This window comes from Podarcis tiliguerta (assembly GCF_965153285.1).
Source record: "Podarcis tiliguerta genome assembly, chromosome: 7".
Classification (NCBI taxonomy): Eukaryota; Metazoa; Chordata; class Lepidosauria; order Squamata; family Lacertidae; genus Podarcis; species Podarcis tiliguerta.
Genome location: NC_139540.1, coordinates 72,791,266 through 72,815,346, shown reverse-complemented (window position 1 = coordinate 72,815,346; position 24,081 = coordinate 72,791,266). Strand labels below are relative to the sequence as shown.

Below are 24,081 nucleotides of genomic sequence, written 5' to 3'. Positions count from 1 at the left end.
GTTTCCCCACCTCCACCCCATACTATTTGTAGTTAACTGAAGATCTATCAATATACTAGCATACCTTACTACATTGTTCGCACTGTCTGGGTCTTGCGCTGTAATTGTGCCCACCGCAGTCCCAATCTCGGCGTTTTCGTAAACATCCATGACATAGGAAGGCAAAGTGAACAATGGAGGCTCATCCACGTCCCCAACAATGATCTTCAACATAGTTACATCTTTAAAAGGTCCTAAGTGTGAGAAGCGGAAATCGAGGTGGGTATTTGCTCCTTCTATATTAAGAGTATAGGATTTCTTTTTTTCATAGTTCAGTGGCTGTGGGAAGAAAAGAAATTTCACATTACCACTGTGAGTTTGGGTTTGAGTTATTTCACAAAACACATTATTTCGCTGCCTTATTTCCACCATCAGAGAGGGGTTTTCCAGCCTCAGAATTGCTTGTGTAATATAGTTTGAACAGACTTGATCACAGCATCCTTTACTGCACTTTAGCTGTAGCACCTTTGTACTGTATTACAGTGGCAGCCTTTGGTAATGCTGAGTTTAACCCCTCCACTTCCTGTAGCTTGAAACTATGTACTAAGTGCATAATGGCATCTGACTCCTGGAAAGAAATGAACACTCTTGAGTTTGCAATGAGATAATCACCTGCACCTGTCTCGTGAAAAAGACGTGTGCACTGCCCCCCATATTTTATTTGAATTGGCACCCCTTGCTACAGTGGCAAGGCACAAACTCTTAAAGTGAAACAGTTTTACAGCAATATCTGTTGGACGAATGCAGAATATATCTGAAATTAAATTGGGCAGATGTAATTAATGGATGCTTAGGCCTGTAAGGCTGCTGGGTGGCCCAATTACAATGCTTCTGTACAACAATCATGACAATGTGGTTGGGATACCACTAATCATTATGTATTACCTAGTGTGTTAGATGTATATCCTGCCTGATCCCCAAGGCACCAAGAGGCTTATGTACAGTGAAAGGAAACTTGCCTAATTGACAGTGCACAGTCCTGTGAAAGACTGGTCTGTGAAGCTTGCAAACCTTACACTTAATCCTATGCTCCTTGATTATCATTGCACCCATCAACACTCAGATAGGAGTAGGCTGGCTCAGCATCCTCCTATGAAGCAAAAACTGGTAAGGGGTGCTAGGATCCAGTTCCTACAGGATTCTGCACGGGCAAAGTTCAGAAAGATACCTTTGCAGCAAGGGAGTGGCCTCTTTCTGCATCTACGGGGTGAAACAGGTGCAGAACCCTTGTGTTCCACCTTCATTCCTGACATCTACAGCATGCTTGCCTGCTGGTTGCTGCTGGGGAATTCCCCTTGGCCGGTGGTATTGAGGGGCAGTCTTCCAGCAAAAGAGGGAAAATGTCAATAGGCCAATCAGAGGTCCCGCTTGGAGGGTGGTGCTTCGCTGGCTGCCCAGGCATTGGCTGTTGCCCTGCCTGGCCTGGCAGCGAGGCTTAAAAGGCTGTGTGTGGCTTCCACAGTGCAGTTGGCTGAAGAGCAAAACCTTCCTACCCACTCCTTTTTATCATTCTGTTTCCATTTCAGGCCAATTCTTACCATGCTTCTAAAATCTATATTTATTTTCAGGTTCTGCTTAGTGTCGTTTTCCCTTTAGCTAGGTCTTATTGGTTTAACCAAAGGTTTTTTTGTACCTCCTGACCTTGCAATGGTTGCTAATGGTTGCCATATTTGAAGCCAGGAAGGAATTTACCTGTAAACAAATGTTTTGCCTTTCCCATAGCAAAATGTCACAAATGTTTAAGGCATTGGGTGGAATCCTAGTCTTCAAGCATGGGATGAAGTGGCATATCACCCAATATTGTATCAGTTGTGTATTCAGGGTACCCTGTTAGAGGGGACCCCATGGAAGTCCATGTCCAAAAACCAAGCATAGGGCAGATGGACCCATACTAGGTGGTGAACTGTATTGTAAAATTCAGAGAAGTATAGATTTTGAAGGATGGTTGTTTTTGTTTTGTTAATGTACTGTTTTGAAAAGTGCAGGTGAGTTAGCTTCACTTTCAAATACAAAAGGGGATTAAATTTCTCCCCATTCCTAGTTCTTGTTTTCAGCAGTGAGCAACACTTGCCATAATTTACTAGAAGGCTACTCGATGAGTAATAGCAATGGTTTCTTGCCACTGATAGGAAGGAACAAATATAAAACTTGGGTCAGCCTTTCGAGAACATGAGATCTTTCAGAGGTTTCTATAGTTTCCCACCAGCTTTATCAATGGGATCAACATTTACAACACATTGAGGCCCAAGTGGTTCAGTTTATGTAGTGTTGTTTCTAAATATTGGGTGCAGCGAGGCTCCTCATGGGGTCTCTGTCATGGGAGCATATTCACCCAGTGCTTTTCAAACTGCACTGGCTCCCGATAGAGTACAGGGTCAGATTTAAGGTGCTGCTTTTGACCTTTAAAGCCCTTCACAGCCTAGGACTCTCGTACCTACGGGACCGCCTCTCCCGGTATGCCCCATGGAGAGCCTCAAGGTCCATAAATAGCAACACCCTAGTGGTCCTGGCCCCTAAGGAAGTTAGATTGGCTTCAACAAGAGCCAGGGCCTTTTCAACTCTGGCTCCAGCCTGGTGGAACGCTCTGCCTCATGAGACCAGGGCCTGATTTCTTTCCACAGGGCCTGTAAGAGTTGTTCCACCTGGCCTTTGGCTTGGAGCCAATTTGATTCCCTCCCTCTCTTTCTTTTTTCCTTTCCTTCTCCTCCTGCGATAAGGCTACATTTTAATATTTTAATGTTTCAATATTTTAATGTTGTATTTTAATTTTGTTTTTAAGTTGTAATCATTCAACTTGTTTTTATTATTGCTGGTAATCCGCTCTGAGCCCGGCCTTGGCTGGGGAGGGCGGGGTATAAATAAAAATTATTATTATTATTATTATTATTATTATTATTATTATTTACGGAATACCCTTTGATGCTGTTCAAAAGAAGGCTAAGAGAGGCCAGTGCATATATATTCCTTTTATTCTAGCTAGTCTGTGGAATGGCACTGAATTTGGTGCATGCAGAATAATAAAACATCAAGGAGGAATATGCATGCTAATAGATTTCTCTGTATCATGCATTTCCATGTTTGTTTCGATATACCGGTAAGTGGTATACAGGAGGGTGGGGTTGTTTTGCAGCAGGGTTAGGGAAGGTTAGTCTAAATATTTTTTTTTTCCCAAAGAGGCAATTCTGAAGCATTTTCCTGAAGTGCTTATTTTCAGCAGCCCAAGTATAATATTAGCCCAGCACTGCCACATGCCCTTTTGTACTGAAGACTACAATCCTATATATGCTCACCTGAGAGTAAGTACCATTGAACTCAACAGGGCATCCTTTGGAGCACACACACACATGCGCAGGATTCAGCTGCCAGTCAGTTGCCTCACCTGATATTTCGTGTGGCAATACAAAAACGGTCTCTTGGTGTTTGTGCCACGAGGACAAAATGTGGGGTAGGGAAATTGACATTTCCCACTTCTGATAATGTAAGACCAAAGGCAGCATTCACCCTTTGAAGAATGGTCTGCATTTAGCACAGCACCAGTACTTTATCACATCCTCCTTACACATCTCAAAAACAGGTCCTTTGCATCTTTACAGATCATGGCCCTACTGAGACTCTGAAGCCATGGCCACTTTCATATTGTATACCAGAAGGTCCACTTTTGTCCACTGTTGTGTTAAAGACTGCACGGTTATGACAACAAAATAGGTCACACTCAGCACAAGCTGTTAGGAAGTCTTGAGACCTGCTCTGAGACACCTGGAGTTGATTATTTCTGACATAACCCCCTGTACACATACATGCTTCCATGGCATCAACACACATTTATTAAAGCAGCTTGCTGCTTAGCCAATGATAACATAGGAATGTCTGATTCCTTCCCATTTCAGGTTCACTGCTGTTCAGTCAGAAGTACCGTATTTTTCGCCCTATAGGACGTACCGGCCCATAGGATGCACCTAGGGTTTTTTTTTGGGGGGGGGGGAATAAAGAAAAAAAAATATCCCCCCCCGGCCGCGGCTTCAGCGCGCCCCGCGCTCTGGGCAGCAGGCTGCGGATGTCTGCCCGAAGCGCGGGGCGCTCTGCTGCAGCACGCCTAGCGCTCCAGGCAGCGGGCTGCTGTCCGCAGCCTAGGGAGCCCTGCGGGAACTCCCACAGGGCTCCCTAGGCTGCGGAAGCTGTGTGAAGCCCAAAGCTTGGGGCGTGCTGAGCTCAGCGCGCCCCAAGCTTCTGGGTGCAGGCAAGCTCTCCGCTAGCCGTGGGAGAGCTGCGCAACTTCGCGCAGCCCTCCCACGGCTTGCAGAGAGCTGCGCTAAGCCCGAAGCCTGGGGGGGAGGCACTGAGCATTATCAACCAGTGACCAGAAATGCTTAGGAATCACATCTGACCACAAGGGTCTTTTGCAAAAGCAGAGGAAGTAATCTACCATCTTGTTTATTATTATAAACAGTGAAGAGGTTATCACATAATGGAGAAAGATTTCCGCGTTTTTGAATCCCCTAACTTGTTGCTTGCACTCCATTGATTTTTGTGTGCTTCTTTGTATGCACCTTTCAATATAAAGTACACATTTTTTGGTGAATCTTCTGATAAAATACGCATTTTGTATGAATATTTTGTGCACTGAAACCACAGAAGTTGGAAAGCAAAAGAAACATGTGTGAAGATAAAAGTGCTTTCAAGAAAAAAAGCACTTGGGAGGCAAATCACAGTCCTTACAAATGTTTGCTTTCTCTATTTAAAAATGTAGGCTCAACCCAGCTCCTCTTTTTACACTTGGAGGCAGCTCTGAGCTTAAACGCATGGAACTATTGCTGTCATTTCCAGTTTGGCCCTAAGGCTGTGTGCCATGACAGCCCTAAGAGAATTTCATGTCTATCACGTGTGAGCCTTTTCTAAAGGCTTTGCTTACCTTCTTCAAGGAAATAATCCCTTCTCGTGTTTCTCTGTCAGTGGATATGGAAAACACTCCGGAGCCATCCCCATTTATGACCGTGTATTTCATGTCTGCATTTGACCCCATGTCCGCATCATTAGCCTTGATCTTGCCTACCGCAGAACCAACTTGTGCCGACTCAGGAACATACAGCTGATAATGTTCTGGAAAATATATTCAGGCAACATTTCTAGCAATTCTGCTGCAATAACACTTCAAATTCTCAAACATCTCTTCTAAACGGGGAACATGATCGCTGAGTTTAGTGCAAATGCACCAAATATTATTTCACTAAACTGTGGTGCCTAGCTATGAAAGCTTTTCCTCACAGAATGAAAAGCACTGCTCTCTGACAGGAATAAAGTATTAAGAATATTAAAAAGAACTCTGCTAGATTAAATCATCAGTGCATAGCATTCTGAACGGGAAACTCAACATACAGAGCATGAAGGCAAAAGCACACTCCTGTTCGTTCTCTGAAACTGATATTCACAGATCCAACAGCTATTGACAATCCACTGATCTATCTAATCCTTCTTAAAGTCATCTAAAATATTAGCCATCACCACACCTTGTGGCAGTGAATTCCATTGGTTCATTATGTACTGTGTGAAAAAGTGCTTTCTTTTGTCTGTTCTGAAATGCTAATCAATTGGGTTTTAAGAAAGTGCTAGGTTAAGTAATTTAAAACACAGCAAACAAAATTTTAGATCAACATAAAGCATCTAAGATCTAATCTTTTGTTTCACTGAATTGCTTGACATTCAGAGCTGTAGCAGCATGTATATCTTTCAGCCGCAAGAGAAAAATATAACACTTTTGTGCTCTCTTCATTCTCTCTTCCCAAATGGCCAAGGAAACAAGGGCTGTAAATTTCCCCGAGTTAAAAGCTAAGCAATTTTAAAAGCCTGGAGTGAATTCTCCTCCTCCCACAATGATGTGTCTTGCAATTGTGAGAAACTTTTACTATTGGAAACTTTATAGCACTCAGCCAAACCAGATTATATCTCAGATGAACATTCATGCACCCCACCAGCTGACCTTAATGTAAAAAGAAAAAAAGCTTAGCCAGAGCCATGGGGCTGAGAAAGGTGCAATTATGGCTACTATGGCTTTTGCAATGCAGCTGAGATAACACTTTTCACTTCACTTATGCTATCTTGAGAAAATGAGGAGGGGGCATAATTACATAACTATTCAAAAAATTAATATCCATAGGAAATACTGCAAAAAGAATAGGAGAGGCATGAACCTTAGGAAAACCTATATATTATTAGCAGCAAAAAGGTTGTGCGCAGTGCTCCCTCTTGCTGTTCTAGCTTCTGGCTTAGCCGCACGAAGCCACTGCCGGGCAGCAGGGAGCCTTGATCCCGCTGCCCTGTGGAAGCTTCGCACAGCTATCCCTGGCTTTTGCGGGAGGTGGGGGAAGGGACAGAGCCACATGCTCTGTCCCTCCCCCCCCCCGCAAGAGCCGTGCTCACTTTAAAGGGCTTGCTCCAAAGTAAATGGGTACAAGATTAAACCAGTTGTGTATATAGTATATGCTCAGCAATTTGTTTTCTCCCCAAAAAGGGACCATAAACTAGGTGCGTCTTATCGTCTGGTGCGTCTTAGAGAGCAAAAATACGGTATATGTGATGTATAACTCTTTGCTACTCTTTGTGGAAAACCACCATAACTGTCCTTTCTCAGAGACTACAGTTCTATGCGTATGTATTTGGTGCAAAACTCCTAGAATACACTGCAATTTACAATCAGCCATGCATAGTATAAAACCATGAGTTTCATATATGTTATGTCATTTTTAGCACCTCAATTTTTAGCGGATTTTCATAAACAAAATTAGATTAATGGTAATGTAGTCTTTGACAGTCTTGATGACCTTTTTCTCCCACAGTTTGGTAAAAGATATAGGATGGGCTATGTGCAGAATACTATATCTACAATATCTATCTGTATATGTGTCCCTCTCTATATGCAAGCAAAATATCAACTGGGTTAAAATAAATGGCAACTCTACATTTCAGCCAAGCTTCTCTGATAAAGGACACACAAACCAGATATGAAACCTACTCCTACTTTATGAAGTAGGAACAGTTCAAATATCTCAATAAAATATTGGACACAGTGTGAAATAAAGACAAAGCAACATGAAAAATCAACAAAAGAAGAAATCATTTACAACCGTTTTTGCAATAATAAAATCTTATTCATACCTGGGCAGGCTTACCTAGACATATTTTGGCCTGTTCTGTTACTCTCCTATAAAGGCTGTATGGGTTAGTTATCTACAGTTTATTCCAGTTCAATACCAGATTAAAAAAATGTTTCTGGTTATGGGGGACTTCTATTTCTGGATTGAATTATTTACATGTAGGGCAAATCTGTCTATTTCAGCCTCTATCTGTTTCTCAATTTTCCAATCTAAAGTTCAGTATATATTTCCACATCCGGGGTTGTTTGTTTTTAATGTCTTCATGAAAATTCACCAGCATTTTACTGTAAAGTTCTCTTAATATACACATTTCTCTATGCGATTTTGCATTTTTTTGAATACTGATTTTCACTAATATAACAATTTTTCATTCAATACTTTCAGCAATATGTGCATTGTTCTGCACACTTTACCCTAGTACATGCACTTTTGTGCAAATTACTTGGTTGGATAACTGCAGTGCAAAATTCATAGACATGTGAAATTTAAAGGATGGTTGTGTTTCAATTCATGTATTGGACAGTGTGATTTACATAGGCTCACCTTTAAATGCGAACTGAATCAATTTTCTCCCCCAACCTTATCGGGCTTTCTTCTTGCAGCAACCATGAGTTGTCTGTGGATAAATTTCAGCATGCCAGCACTTGCTCACATGTAGGGATCTCTGTGATTGAGGCAGCTGTGTACCTGGGTGTCCCAATTGCACAGAGCCCTTACTTGCAAAGAGGGAATTCTCCACAGACATTCATGCACAACATGTGGTTTTTACAGAAAGAAGACTTCAAGGCAGGGAGAAGTACTAAAAGTGTGACCAGTTCCACCATCAACATGGGTATGACCTATATGCATGTAATACATCCATTGGGCTATAGTGAAGGTTACATGTGGTTTGACCATGAGGACTTCTCCCTGTGTGTGGATCTTGGCTGCTAACATTCTCTGGCTGGTTGAGGGCAAAACAGTTGTACAGTCATACCTCGGGTTAAATATGCTTCGAGTTGAGCGCGTTCGAGTTGCACTTCTCAGCAACCCGGAAGTAATGGAGTGTGTTACTTCTGGGTTTCACCGCTTGCGCATGCACAGACGCTCAAAATGACGTCACACACATGCGCAGAAGCATCGAAAAGCGACACGAGCATGTGCAGACACACCATCGCTAGTTAGGTTTACCTCTAGATGCGAACGGGGCTCCGGAACGGATCCCATTCATATCTAGAGGTACCACTGTATACATCTCTTCTAGGTTGGTTTTGGAGGTCACAGAAAGGTAAGAGGGGTCATTTTGGAAACCCCTGCCACAAGCTTTCTAATGAAAGGAGAGAAACCCTCACATATTAGTCCCCAGACTAGCTGTTCATGGGTGCCCTGGTTTGCTAGTGGAGCCTAGAGTGATATATGCTGCAAACGTCTCTACATTTCCACTGTGTAGACTGCGTCTGAAGACAATTTGTCTCCTTAACAGTGTTCCTCCCCTTCTCAATTTCACAGACCGCCTGTCTTCTCATTTGTGATCACATAACATTCATTCAGCAACTGCTCACATAAAAAAATAATTATGGAGGCTCCAGTTACGACTCCACAGTTAAGTTTGTGGTGAGCTGTGCACTTAAAGTAGGAAATAGACTTCATTGCCATGCATAAAGAATACAGCAGATCTTCATAAAAACTACACCACTTATTCTTTCAAGCTTCAATTCAGCAAAGCGTTTAACCGAATGGCTATCACTTAAGACCATGCTTATTAAAAGAAGGCACATGCTTGAAAATTACACTTCCTTGAAGAAAACCACTAAAACAGGCTTCTCAATACTGGTTGTGGTTTCTTAGAATTTACAAGTAGCCCCCCTTAAGTAAATTTGTTAAGACATTTTAAAAAAAACCAAACTGGGGGCCGGGCGGGGAAGCAGGTTATTGTTTTGTTTTGTACTTGTACTTGTTCTTGTTTTGATTATGTATTTTGTATTTTAATCTCGTGTTTTCATCCTGTGAACTGCCTTGAGATCTACGGATGAAGGGTGAAATATATCTTGTGTGTCAGGGCCCCATGACCACTCCATTCCCTAGGGATTAAAGAATTAGACAATACACAGAATGTTGATTCTATGGGATCAAATAAGGCTACAACTTTATTGGTTACAGATGGGACGGTTTGGCCCTAGGCACTGGGCTAAGCCTCCATAAATACCACTCCACCCCATCTGCTAGGAGTGTCTCTAAGAGTGAAACCAACCAATAGTAGTAAGCTACTGTAAGCATTGCGATATAGTAAGCTGCTATAAGCATTGCTGAACAGTTTATTTATTTTTTAACAATACACAGTGTTGTAAAAAAACAACAACAACATAGTGAACTGATCAAAGATAAGAGTGTTCCTAATGAATAAACACTTGGTATCTCAAACACTGAGAGGGACTGACTCTTTTCCTCTTTAAATGATGCCCCTGTTTTTCCTTTGAATATAATAAAGACAAATGGCCCACAGTCAAAGAGTGCTGTAGACTAATTAACTAAGTAATTTACAAAACTAAAGAGTGTGCCACGAAAGCTTGTTCCCTCATTCCTCTGAGACTGTGGTCTTGTTAATACATTAGCAGAGCAATGTGGCTTGATCTTACAGTGCTCTAATAACGACGTAAGGCAGGAATTGTGTGGGATGGACACAACCCATGTCAGTATTGGTGGAGCTGAGGTTCAAGTTGCCTGGACTTCAGGAAAAGGAATGACAAGAATGGGCAAGGGGACAGTGAGGTGTGTTTCCCTGTGCATCAATGGGAATAAAATGGAACAGCAGGCAAGAGATAATAAGGAGGCAATTTAAATTTACTAAACTCACAGCAAGATCTTCAGAAAAATGTTCAGGCATAAAACTAGGGTTGCCATATTTTAAAAAGTAAAAACCAGGACCTCCCAAAGCTTGCTGAGATTTTTTAAGGAAGCCCTAAAATTCTGCCTTTGAAATCCTGGCCAGATATAGGCAGCCCTAATAAAACCCATGAATGGAGTGACAATGTTATAAACATCATTGACACTGTCCATAAAGTATGTCATGTTTTTCAGTATTTTCTATAACCTTCTGGACCTTGTCATTTTGACTCGCTTAAGACAGTAGCTCGGTTTGCATGTAATATGGAGTCAAACTATCGCTTAGCCTGAAGGCGCAAGTGTGCATTTAGAAAATCATGGCTCCTTTTCTCCTTCCCTAGTCCTTTCTTGGGCTCGGGTGGTGGTTAGGCATTGGAATCTGTGGTTGGTGTATGGAAGGGCAGGGTGTGGCCATCACCTATCCCTTCCTTATGGGTATTCCATTAAAGGAATCCAGTGGTCGTGGATCCCGACCGATGCCCTGCTGTGGCTGGAGGCCATGGCACAACCCCCGGTGACATCAGGGGAGAGCTTACAGTTTTATTTGCATCAACAGGCTCCCCCTACTGGTGGTTAACCCGTTAGACTCGCCCCACCCTGTGGGCGGAGTCAATCTTTGGTGTTTTTTTCCAATGCCTAAGCCAATACCTCTCACATGCTGTAATCAATAAAGTTGTGGCCTTTTCTAGCCCATCATCCTTAAAATCTGTGTCCGTGTGTATTTTCTTATCCCCAAGCATGAGGGGAGGGTCCTCGAATCACAAAATAATGGCTCCTTTACTCCTTCCCTAGTCCTTTGGTTGCCATGCAGCAGATATCAAACAATCGTTTTATTAGCATTAAGTACAAATGAGGCCAACATTTAATTCTCACTATTGTGGAACTCTGCCTGTCTATTCCTCCTGTCCCCTACATTTGATACTTTCTATATAGACCCATTTGAAAGGGTATGTTAAAGTGACAAAGCTGTTTTCTTTGGACAGGTCCCAAATTGTCAAAAATGTATCACGTCCCAAACTGTCAAAAATGTATCATGCCAAAGAGAAAACCTGCTTTCTCCTCCTGCTTTCTCCTTCAGACACTACTCACCGCTGGCTCAAGCACATGCAGAGTGGAGATTGTAAAATACTGTGCTGTCCTCCGAGGCTTGTATTTTTTAAAACTATTTTTCTATGAAGGGACTTGTTTTCCCTCCTGAAATAACCCAGTGTCTTTGCCTCAAGCTAGGCAGGATAGTCCAACTAGTTATTGTCATTCAGGAAGCAGGGATCCCAGCAGATTTTGTTCATCTATTACTTGAGCCAGCTACTTCGGCCACCAAAAGCATCTATTTTGGTCTCCCCCACCTTGCTCTAGTCTAGTTTCCAGCTGAGAAAATTGTTCAGGGTCAGCATGCTGAGAGACTCACCATCTAACTTCTCCAACTCCTAGCCAGCTTTGCCCTTAATAAAAGGTGCAGAGCATTTGCTATTTTTAAATAAAGAGCAATTAGTTTCAAGTACATTGGAAACTTGCTGCATGGAGTATTTATTTGTTCATACGAGGAAGGAAAATCAATGTCTAGAACACTAAACATTTAAATGAAGTCCTATCAGTCGTTTACTATTCTCTAAGGAGGCCAGATCAAAAACTTTATGATCTACCTGTAGAAACATCTGCAGCCTGAAATTTAGCAAGGTCACACACTTGGTATTTGAAAGATATGGAGCAGGCAAAATTCAGAATGCCTAAATAATGCTTCTTTAGTCATTAACCCATGCTTGTCTGCAGTTCCAAACACTTGCACCAGCTTGTAACGCCAATTGAATTTAGTAGGCCTTCCTTCTGAGTAACCATCCTTTGAATTGTACTGTGAACACCATTCATTATTGAAACTAGTCAATTATAACCAGAAGCAGTTTGATGGGTAGTGGCAAAACTGCTATACTAGCTTTCTGGTAGGTGCAACACTGGTGCTTACTGGGAGGGAGAGGAGTGGCAGTTGGAGAGGTTGGTACGATGCAAACACACCGGTAGGAATTCCAGATAGGCTCTGACAGTGTGTTTGCACCATCCTAACTGCCTGGACAATATGAGTGTAGTCACATATTCCCCCTCCCCAAGCTTTCCCTTTGCTGATTTCACTTGTTTGGATTTGATATCCTGCTTTATCGCTACCCTAAGGAGTCTCAAAGTGGCTAACAATCTCCTTTTCCCTTCCTCTCCCACAACAAACAGGCTGAGAGACTTCAGAGAAGTGTGACTAGCCCAAGGTCACCCAGCAGCTGCATGTGGAGGAGCAGGGAATCGAACCCGGTTCACCAGATTACCAGTCCACTGTTCTTAACCACTACACCACACTGGCTTTCTGTTGATTATTCACAGCTCATCCTGCTTCTTAACCAAATACCTTCGAAATGAATGTAACTCTTAATTACTACAGGCAAAGGTTTAGTCAGGAGGAAAAAAAATCAGATCAAACCTTTACATACTCTGAGGGAACCTGGGGGGATTGTCGTTGACATCGGTGAGCGTGATATTGACTGTGGTTGATCCAGACAGCCCTCCAACTTGTCCTGCCATATCTTTGGCTTGAATGACAACCGAATAATGTTCTCTGGCTTCTCTGTCCATGTTATGCAAGGCTGTCCTGATGACTCCTGTGATGTTTAACAAAAGGAAAAGGAGGAGGAGAGGCAGGAAGGGGGAAAAGAGAAAGATTATTTCTCACTTTTTTTTAGAAAGGCATAAAAGGAACAGATACTCTCACAGCTCCTCTCACCTACAGAATGACACCCTAGAAGAACCTGATGTTAGAAAAAACAATCACCATCTCTAACAAATTTTGCTTTGCATTCAGCCAGTTTTCAGTCTCCCCTGTACTGCATCTGTTGGAGAGACAAAATGCTCATATCGGCATTATGAAGAAATGTCAACCCCCACTGCACCGTTGCCTTCAAAGGAAAATGGGGTAGCATTTGATAGTCAGCTTGCTGGAGGATATGTAGAAATTAAAAAAAACCCCAAAGCCAAACACCCCTGTTACAAAGAATTATAATGTATGGATATATGGTTGATCTGATCCATGCAAAGCAGAAAGAACCCCAGTTGCAATGCCAAAAAAGAATATCATTTCACTGCATATAATTGCTTTAGCAGCAGCTTAATTGAATTATTAATGAATGCAATATTGTGCCTTATGTGTGAGGTCTTTAAAAGAAAATTTTATTTTGGAAACGGGAGCATGTTTTGTTTGCCATTGATAACGGAGCTGTATTCTCATGAATGACTCTGTGAAATGATGTAATTATGTAAATTGCGAAAGCGATGCCAACGCATGATGACCTTTTTAGGAAAGCTCAAAGTCAGTGGGCTTCAGCGCAACATTACTTCATATACTGAAAAGCTACATATAATTCTAATGTATACATTCTTACCTGAGACTTCGTTCCTATGCACATTTACCTAGGAGTTCAGGACAGCTGAATTTTGCAATCGTTCATACAGAAAATTGGGCTCAGCAACCAACTTTGTACACCAGACTTTCAAGCCATTTTTGCATATAGGTCCAGCATCAACACTTGACCCCCTCTGGCAGCTGACAGGGGGCCCCAACACTTTGCCAGGATACAGTGCTGATGCTTGCCCTGAGCCCCATTTACTCATCTGAATGAATGGGCAACCTTTGATGTTGCTGAACATCCCAATAGCTTGGACTATATACCCATTCCAAATAGAAACAATAGAGCATGTGCTTCTCCAGTGTCTTTATTACAGAGACATTCATACTAGCCTCATCTTACCATTACTGCATAACTACCCAGGGCACACAAGACAATTCTATACCTCCCTACTGCTTTCAGATACCAATCCTGCTACAACATACAATGTTGCCAGATTCTGCACAGTAGCACTCAAAATTTCTCAGATGATGACCTGTGCCACAAACTAGATATAATGAGCACTCGTATTAGATTGATAGCTATTGTCTTATATATACTAACCTTTTACGCTCTTTCACTCTTGTCCAATCTTCCTAACCCTTCTTTTAGACTTATTTTGGATTCTTAGAGACTTTTGTACAGTCGTACCTTGGAAGTCGAATGGAATCCGTTCCAGAAGTCTGTTCAACTTCCAAAACCTTCGAAAACCAAAGCGCAAGTGCTGATTGGCTGCAGGAAGCTCCTGCAGCCAATTGGAATCTGCAGAAGCCCTGTCGGACGTTTGGCTTCCAAAAGAACATTCAAAAACCGGAACTAGGCTGTTTGACCTCCAAGGTATGACTGTATATACTTTCTGTTTTAACTTTTTTTAGATTTTAAATGATCATACCCCTCCCTCCTTAAGCTGGTCTACAACCATAATAAAGATTTGTTGTTGTGGTATATCCATTGTATGGAAATTGATAACAGGACGGCAAAAATGGATTCTACTCACCCTAATGGTGACCAAGAGACTGATACCATAAAAAGTTTTCTTCAACAGAGGGACTCCCTCCCTTCCCCAGACAAAAGAAAATTATCTTCAGATGACAGACATCATTTACCCAAACACTTCTGGGTTCTCCAGGAAATGCTCTCTTAGTTTCATTTAATAAGGAGCTTTCTCAAGGATGTGGGAATCCACATTCATCTCCTGCTGTATTACTGTTAAATATACTCCTTGAAAAGTAGGGCACATCATCAAGGCACAATTTCTGCATACATTATAGCACTCAAGAAATCAGTCCAACAGGAAGGGAGTAAAAACAAACTTGTACACTTATCAATATCCCCCAAGGCTTTTAGTTATATGTACCAAGACTTACAATTTATACTTGTATCATGTTCCATTAAATCTCAATATTTAATTACTTTTATGTAATCACACACATTGGTCCCAGAACTATTTAGGTTTCTAAGCATAGCGTTGATGACACTGGATTTGTTCCCATATGAACAATCTTAGGGATGTCTAAACGGCCTCGGCCCAGTATACCTGAAGGAGCATCTCTACCTCCATTGTTTACCATGGACACTGAGGTCCAGCTTCGAGGGCCTTTCTCTCACTGCGAGAAGTGAGGCTACAGGGAACCAGGCAGAGGGACTTCTTGGTAGTGGCGCCACCCTGTGGAACACCCTCCCACCAGATGTCAAGGAAATAAACAACTATCTGACTTCTAGAAGACATCTGAAGGCAACTCTGTTTAGGGAAGTTTTTAAAGTTTGATGTTTTATCATGTTTTTAATATTCTGTTGGGAGCCGGCCAGAGTAGCTGGGGGAACCCAGCCAGATGGACGAGGTAAATAATAATAATAATAATAATAATAATAATAATAATAATAATCCAGAAGTAAATAAATCCCATTGAGTTCAATTTACTCCTAAGGCAATTGTTTAGAACAGTGTTTCTCAACCGAGGGCCATATGGTCCCCTGTGCCCCCCTCCCCCGGATATTTCAAAGGGACCACAGGTGAAATTATATAATTTATATAATCATTTTAAAAATTAAAAATAAAACATGTTTTATTTACAAGAAAAATAGCTACCTTTCTACCAGTAGGACAGGGACACCACAGGAAGGAAACAAAGGAAGGTTGAGAAACACTGGTCTAGAGGACTGAAGAATTCAACAGGAATTAGAAAGCAACAATAGCTTAAATCCCATTACATAAAACTTTTTTTAAAATAGTCTGGAACATAGTAAAAGTGTGATGCCATCTTTCTGGTGTATCAGATATGCAGAGATAGCAGTGTGTGAACACCCTCTTTTCCCTTGAGAAATGTTGCTCTTCTTACTGAAACTCTTTTTATCTGTTTCAGCAACATACAGCTGATATTTCGTCCCAGTAATGGTCTCCAGATTTGCCTTCAAACTGTGGTTCAGACAAAATTTGGTGGCATCTCTAATACCTCTGCGACCTCCATGTGAAACAACCCTGGATCTCTATAGCAGCAAACAATTCCTGGGCCTGAGGCTTTTCTTCCAAGTATGAGTTTGTCACCTGAAAGACTGAGAAGGCCACAAAATTTCATCTCACATGGAGTGCTTCTTCATCTTTTGGTAGGAAATTTTATAACAGAGTTAGCAACAGATCAAACTTTGATTAAAGCCATTTCATCAAATAGCACAATATGCCACTCTAGAAAAAGAAGATAAGATGAACAATTTTACTACTCCATCTGATGATTTATTGTCTACTCGCTTGACAAATGGCCAACTGAGCTGACAACTGGTGTGAAATAATTTTTTGTTATTTGCTGTTTTCTTTATTGTTTTGTATTGAGCAGGCAGGTGCTTTTGACATCAAGAAGATGCTGAAAGGTTATATGAAGCGAACTGACTGAAAATCCTTCCAAGGAGCCTATGACGAGTATTTTTACCAATACTGTATTATGATCTTTAAATATCCAGCTTTGCCAACATCTTTGTCTATAAAGTTATATAATGGTTAGCTATTGACTTTGTTGGCATTCAATCAAGATTTATTGACCAGAAAGTTAAATAATGGTTGCTCGGAAGATAAAGGTTTATCTGAAGGGTCAATACAATATAAAATTTATTGAAAACAGACATTCTGTGTTTCAATGATATGTGGATGATATTGCTAGAAAAGAAAATGATCTTTTTTTCCTAACATAGGTTTTAAGATACAGTAATTTGCATGTTGCCAGCACACCAGAATGGAAGAGTCACGACAACCAAATGTGGATAAACAGGTTTTATTAAGTATAACAACTTGAGGATCTGCAAAACGAATTAACTAGTCAGATTCAACCAATGTAACAAGTTGACCAACGTTCACCCCAATGTGTCCGTCAGGCTAAAGAGCACCTCCCAGTGCCCTCAGGCCATGTCTAACAACAGCGACTAAGGGATACCCACAATCCAACACTGCCTCAGATAAGTGTTCCATTCTTTCTGAAATCTTCTTGCCTGCCTGGACTACATGCCAAACAGAAAGACCTTTAACAAAAGAATGGTTTTTTAGGCTGATAGACCCCTCTCCATCTTGTGCTTGTTGTTGTTCTTGTTTAGTCATTTAGTCATGTCCGACTCTTCCTGACCACATGGACCAGAGCACACCAGGCACCCCCACTGCCTCCTACAGTTTTCCACTGCCTCCTGCATTTTGGTCAAACTCATGTTGGTAGCTTCAAGAACACTGTCCAACCATCTCGTCCTCTGTCGTCTCCTTCTCCTTGTGCCCTCAATCTTTCCCAACATCAGGGTCTTTCCCAGGGAGTCTTCTCTTCTCATGAGGTGGCCAAAGTATTGGAGCCTCAGCTTCAGAATCTGTCCTTCCAGTGAGCACTCAGGGCTGATTTCCTTCAGAATGGATAGATTTGATATTCTTGCAGTCCATAGGACTCTCAAGAGTCTCCTCCAGCACTATAATTAAACCATCAATTCTTCAGCGATCAGCCTTCTTTATGGTCCAGCTCTCACTTCCAAACATCACTACTGGGAAAACCATAGCTTTAACTATATGGACCTTGGTTGGCAAGGTGATGTCACTGCTTTTAAGATGCTGCCTAGGTTTGTCATCACTTCCACTCCATTCTAAATCATAGCTATGGCATCCCAAGTGGTGTCCCCAAGGTTCTATGCCCAGTGCAACTGAACTGTTTGTACTCCCCTAAATCCCATACACCGAAAGTGTCCCAGAAAACCAGAACATCCCATTTTCCCCTGCTGTCAGATACGCTGGCAGGCATGGGAGCTCCCAGTCTCTCTGGGAGCTTCCAATAAGAATTAATGAACCTCTGGAAGGTTTATAGTCCATTTTATTTACAACAAAATACTGAGAGCAGCATCGGACCACCCTCTATCAGGATGTCAGTTGCTTACTCTGAATCCCCTCCCCTTCCACAGCAAGAAGCCCGCCAACGGCCACCTGTCCCTCCCCTGTGCTTCTGCTGTTCTTTAACGCCTTCAGTACTCCAAGTTTGAGGGGAGGGAGGGATTTCCCTGCCACTCTCGATTGAAGAATCCCCCAAATGCTCCCTCGCTTCTGGTTGCCTAGCTACTATCTCAAAGCCGTCTACTTCTTCCCCCGACTGTGTGGCCTCTGAATCTGCTTCTGGGAATGTCAAAGGAAGGGGGGTGCAGATCCTCCCCTTCTTCCTCTCTTAGAGGCTGTTCTGTCTGTGACTGCATTCCCCCATCTTCAGAGACAGACCAGTCTCTGGCATCCGATTCAGACCAGCCCCTGACACCCGTGATAGCATGGTGGCCATTTCAGACACTGTGTTTTGAGGCACCATGAGAGCATGCACCTCAAAAAAGTGCATATTTTGGGCTCAGTGATCTCCAAAGTTAGATAACTTTGGATGAGTTCTTCTTCAGTCACTGGTGGTAACTTTTTTTTGTGGTTGAGGAAGGCAAAGGAAGTGGCTTCCTCCATGTGGTGGCAATGTTGTACTTATTATTATTATTATTATTATTATTATTATTAATAATAATAATAATAATTTTTTTATTTATACCCCGCCCTCCCCAGCCAAGGCAGGGCTCAGAGCGGCTTACAAGCAATAATAAAAACAAGATGAATGATTACAACTTAAAAACAAAAGTAAAATACAACATTAAAATAATGGAACATTAAAATATTAAAATGTAGCCTCATTGTAGGAGGAGAAGGAAAATAAAAAAGAAAGAGAGGGAGGGAGGGAATCAAATTGGCTCCAAGCCAAAGGCCAGGCGGAACAACTCTGTCTTACAGGCCCTGCGGAAAGAAATCAGATCCTGCAGGGCCCTGGTCTCATGAGGCAGAGCGTTCCACCAGACGGGAGCCAGAGCTGAAAAGGCCCTGGCTCTGGTTGAAGCCAATCTAACTTCCTTAGGGCCTGGGACCACTAGGGTGTTGTTATTTATGGACCTTGAGACTCTCCGTGGGGCATACCAGGAGAGGCGGTCCCGTAGGTACGAGGGTCCTAGGCCGCGAAGGGCTTTAATGGTCAAAAGCAGCATCTTAAATCTGACCCTGTACTCCACCGGGAGCCAGTGCAGCTTGAAAAGCACTGGGTGAATATGCTCCCATGGCAGAGACCCCGTGAGGAGCCTCGCTGCAGCATTCTGTACCCGCTGGAGTTTCTGGGACAGCTTCAAGGGCAGCCCTGCGTAGAGCGAATTACAGTAGTCAAGCCTGGAGATGACCGTCGTATGGATCACTGTGGCCAGGTCGGGGCGGGAAAGGTAAGGGACCAACTGCTTGATGCGGCGAAGGTGGAAAAATGACGCCTTGGCTGTTGCTGTAACTTGCGCCTCCATGGAAAGGGAGGCGTCAAGGATTACACCCAAACTCTTAATGGAAGGCAATGGCACTAATTGGGCCCCCGCAAGAGAAGGGAGTTGGTCCCTCATCCCCATGCCATCCCGACCTAGCCATAGGACCTCTGTCTTCGAAGGATTTAGTTTCAATCGGCTCCCACGAAACCATCCAGCTACAGCTTCCAAACATCTGGTCAGTGTGTTGGGGGCCGAGTCGGTGTGGCCATCCATCAGCAGATAGAGCTGAGTGTCATCAGCATATTGGTGATAGCCCAGCCCAAAGCTCTGGATAATCTGGGCAAGGGGGCGCATAAAGATGTTAAAAAGCATCGGGGAGAGAATTGCGCCCTGCGGCACTCCACACACCAAGGAGTGGCGCGATGACATTTCCCTCCCTAGTGCCACCCTCTGTCCCCGACCAGAGATAAAAGAGCACAACCAGTTACGGGCTATGCCCTGTATCCCCACGTCTACGAGGCGGTGGTCCAGAAGATCATGATCGACCATGTCAAAGGCTGCTGACAAATCTAAAAGGATCAGCAGTCCTGACCCGCCTCGATCTAGTTGTCTACGGAGATCATCTGTTAGAGCAACCAGAGCCGTCTCCGTCCCAAAACCAGGACGAAAACCGGACTGAAATGGATCTAATGCCAATGTTTCCTCCAGAAACCTACCAAGCTGTTCAGCAACTGCTCTCTCAATTACCTTACCCAAGTATGGAAGATATTAGGACAGGGCAAGGTGAGGGGGGCCTCTAGATTGGAAGCAGAGTTGCAAAGCCATGCCCACCTGTTGCCAACATCACTGCCACAACCTTTTATGGGATAAAGTCCTCCCAGCTCACCACTGATGTGAGGAAGTAAATTAGAACAACTAGAACAACTCTATGATGTGACAGTTTTTGATGACACCCTGATATTGATTCCAGGGGATTCTGCTGAAGGCATGACCACCATCTCACCAACAAATGCTAGAAAGAATGGATTGCATCTAGCTAAGCCAAATTCAGAGGAAGCTCATTGATTTCAATGGCTCTTCTCCAGGTATGACTTAAGTCAGATACAACCGTATGGAATTCAGCTGCAATTGTCATTCTGGCACACAAAGGAAGTCTTTGAACAGTGATCCATTCCATTAATATGCTATCACTTAGGAATTTGCAACTTTATTTTTATGAACTGCTTTGTGGAAGCCATTTGCAGAAAAATGACTGAAGAAGAGACATTTATTATCCTTCTGAAGTGGTCATTCATCACTTAAAAAGTGATCCATAAATATCCTCTAAATCTTCAGATATTTAAATGGTGAGACAAGCATATTTTGCAGAAGGACATGAATAGACTATTATGCTGTGAGTGATGCATTTTTTTTCATGTGGAAATTGCAAAGAAATGAGGTCTCTGGAAGCCTTGAAGTTTAAGAAAATATTTTAAATTAAAACTAACTGCACTGTAAAGAGTCCTGCAACCAAATTATCTAACTCATTTCCACTTAATTTATGTATATATACACAATTCAGCCTCACACTCACTCCTGGGATCCCTTGCATTATTACCTCCTCAATAATGCTCATTTGCCAAAGTTCTCCTCCCTTCTAATGGAAAGACAGCTGCAGAAATTTGATATTTGAAAAAAACCCACTGATAGTTGCAAACATGACACTCCAACATCATTATATATTTGCAGATGGACTTTTCATAACGTTCAAAAGCATGGGTATTTTAAACAAAATATGGTAAGGTAAAGGAAGAAAAATTCACTACATACAGAGGGGAAAACTGAAACCCAGGGGTTGGAGGGGAATAAAAGGAATTTAGCTGTGGGGAATTCATAATGTCTGAATCTGCCTTGGCAGATTGACTCGCCCATGGTCTTACCCTTCTCATTAAACTTTATTTGAACCCACATCCATAGCAATCATCCTCAGAACTTGCCTTCTGAAAGAATACTGTACTATATGGAAGAACATCTGATGGTTTCATTCTTGTATTTGCTTGTTTTTCACTGAGAGTAGAGAAGGGATAACTTGCCAAAATGTTAGGTTCCATTGAAAATGATTTGCAGGTGTGCGATCTTCCTCACAATACATTCTTTGCTATAGGTGTTTTTTTCGTTTCCTTTTCATCAGGATGATGGCGTTGTGCTACTTGGAGAAAATGACCTTGTAAAAACCGACTGTTACGATCTTTGAACAATTGCCACACCATTCCCCCTGCTAACAACTTTTTCTAACTGTCAGCCTTACGAAAGACGACAAAGCTCCATTTTGTTCTTCTTGTCTGGAAGTCCTCTTTACTTCAGGATTGTGTGCACGTGTGTGTCTTAACCACCCAAAACTGACAGTTATCACAGAACTACATGTCATAAATACAGAATTGAAAAGAACATATCAAAGAAATGGTTCTGCAGTGCAAGCTCAACTGTAAACCGGAGTTTGCGGTTTTTTCATATAATGTGTTTTCATTTTTTTAATTATTCATTTAATTAAAAAGCTAAGAGTCACTCAGAGAATTATGGTCTAATATTGCTTTCCCGCCAGATATGTGCCTTCAAGTAAAATAAGCTTAAATGATGTGGAATTCATAACTCAGACATGTTAAATCCCTTCTCATGTAAAAATGTTGTGATGAGTTGCACAATGTGAAGTAATATAGCACAGTGGAGGGAAACATTCTTACCAATTTTTTTTTAATCCCCTTCCCTTGCTGAACTGGTTTTGTGCCAAGTGATCATTTAAGAGGCATTTATTATCCCCTCCCAAAAAAAGCCCTCCATAATTCTGCAGCAAATTTGAGGCCTCCCAGTACACTCTGTGTGCTTTTAAAGATTTTTATACAAGAGAAAAAGAGCACCCTCTAGTTAATGATAATGGACATTTGCTAGTCTCTTCCTTTGCTTTTTACAATTGGAATAGCACAAAGACAAATATCAAGAGAAAGAAAGACTGTCTATTTTTATATCCAGGGGAAATATAGTGTCCACTTTAGAATCTGAATGTGTCTGCCTGAACTAGTAATCCTCTGATACAGTTTAAGTCTTGCCTTCCAGACTTGCTAAGCTTTATGTCATGAGCTTACATTTGTGCCTATTACGAAAGGTTGACAAAAACCACCTTGTCCTGACACAATGTGAGGTAGATCCACACTGTACATTTACAGCACATTCAAAACAGATTTAGAACATATGAGTTCCCCCAAAGATCCTGAGAACTGTAGTTTGTTAAGGGTGCTGGGTAAATGTAAAAGTGTGAAGGGAAAGATGGATAATAATAATAATAATAATAATAATAATAATAATAATAATAATAATAAATTTGTACCCCGCACATCTGGCTAGGTTTCCCTAGCCACTCTGGGCGGCTTCCAACAAAATATTAAAAATACATTAAAATGTCAGACGTTAATAACTTCCCTAAACACCCAGAAATTCCCTGGACATCCAGAAATATAACTGGAAGTGGATTCCAGAATATTTGGTGGCTATATCTGTTGGAAAAATGTCCCCGGGGCTTCTCTCCTGTGGTCATTCTCTGGCTGGAATTCTCCCTCAGTCCAGAGAGACCGGTGATAAGTGACCCTTCCCTCCTGAGAGGAGCACACTCTCTTTCTCCTGCCAATCCATCACAGAAGAAAGAGACAGTCCATAGTCAACTCACTACTTTATTAAGACCGTACAAGCATGACTGCTCTCCTGAGCAGCATAACACAAGAGTCTCCGGCTCGACACAAGCTTCGACCCAGAAGCGATAGCAACTCACAGTAACTCCCCGGTTACAATGAGAACTGGCTGAGACTTCCTGTCTCACGCTCAGAGACATCACATGATGTCAACAATGTAGATGCATGCTCACAGCTGGTGGGAACTGAAATCCCAACAATATCACCATTAAATTCAATTATTGTTGGTTTAGGTGCCTGATACCACTAGCACTATAAAGGAAAGTTAGTCTACTACTAAATGCACTGCTGACCATAGGAGCCAACTCCTAGGGCCAAGGTATATTCAGCCCCCCCAAATAAAACATTTGAGGGTGCAAACCCCGCCCCTAGTTGATGGGCATTGCTATTGAAATGGTGTGTGTGTGTGTGTGAGAGAGTACCATGTAATTTTGCAGGGCGAGGCTTACCTGCTCCCCCATATTTAATTCAAGTTGGCATCCCTGGTGGTGACCAAGTAGGGGTTGCTAACCGGTAGCAACCCAGATTTTGCTGGGCTACAGTTCCCATCACCCCTGACCATCGACCATGCTGGCTGGGAATGACAGGATCTTGAGGCTGGCAACTTCCAAAGAGCTGCAGGGCAGCCACTCCTGTGATATAGCTAGGCAAAGTTGCCAACTTTTCTACCCACCGCTTCTCCAGCGACATTACCAACAGCCTGATCTGCAACCACTTGCAGGCAATAAAACTTAGGTTTGTGCCACGGAAATCATTGACTGCTGATTTCTGCATAAGAAACTGATGTTAAAGGCAGAAGAGCAAGTGAGGGCATTTTCCCCTAGTCAGCAAGTAGCTGTATTGCATTACAGTGGTACCTCGGGGTACATACGCTTCAGGTTACATACGCTTCAGGTTACAGACTCTGCTAACCCAGAAATAGTGCTTCAGGATAAGAACTTTGCTTCAGGATAAGAACAGAAATCGTGCTCCGGCGGCGCAGCGGCAGTGGGAAGCCCCATTAGCTAAAGTGGTGCTTCAGGTTAAGAACAGTTTCAGGTTAAGTACAGACCTCCGGAACGAATTAAGTACTTAACCCAAGGTACCACTGTATTTCATAGTGAGGGTAACTATTTGTTTATT

At 42.3% G+C, this 24,081-nt stretch overlaps 1 protein-coding gene across 5 annotated transcripts in view; it reads right to left on the bottom strand.

Annotated features, from left to right (window-relative positions):
• The window catches only part of CDH18 (cadherin 18), a 621,618-nt gene that overhangs the window by 50,186 nt on the left and 547,351 nt on the right, over positions 1-24,081 (bottom strand). For all 5 annotated transcript variants that reach the window (XM_083449423.1, XM_083449420.1, XM_083449424.1 and 2 more), the window contains 3 exons: positions 12,521-12,688; positions 4,949-5,136; positions 65-318 (listed from right to left, as the gene is read on the bottom strand). In XM_083449423.1, the coding sequence (XP_083305549.1) occupies positions 65-318; positions 4,949-5,136; positions 12,521-12,688 (610 nt within the window). The remainder of the gene's footprint in view (positions 1-64; positions 319-4,948; positions 5,137-12,520; positions 12,689-24,081) is intronic.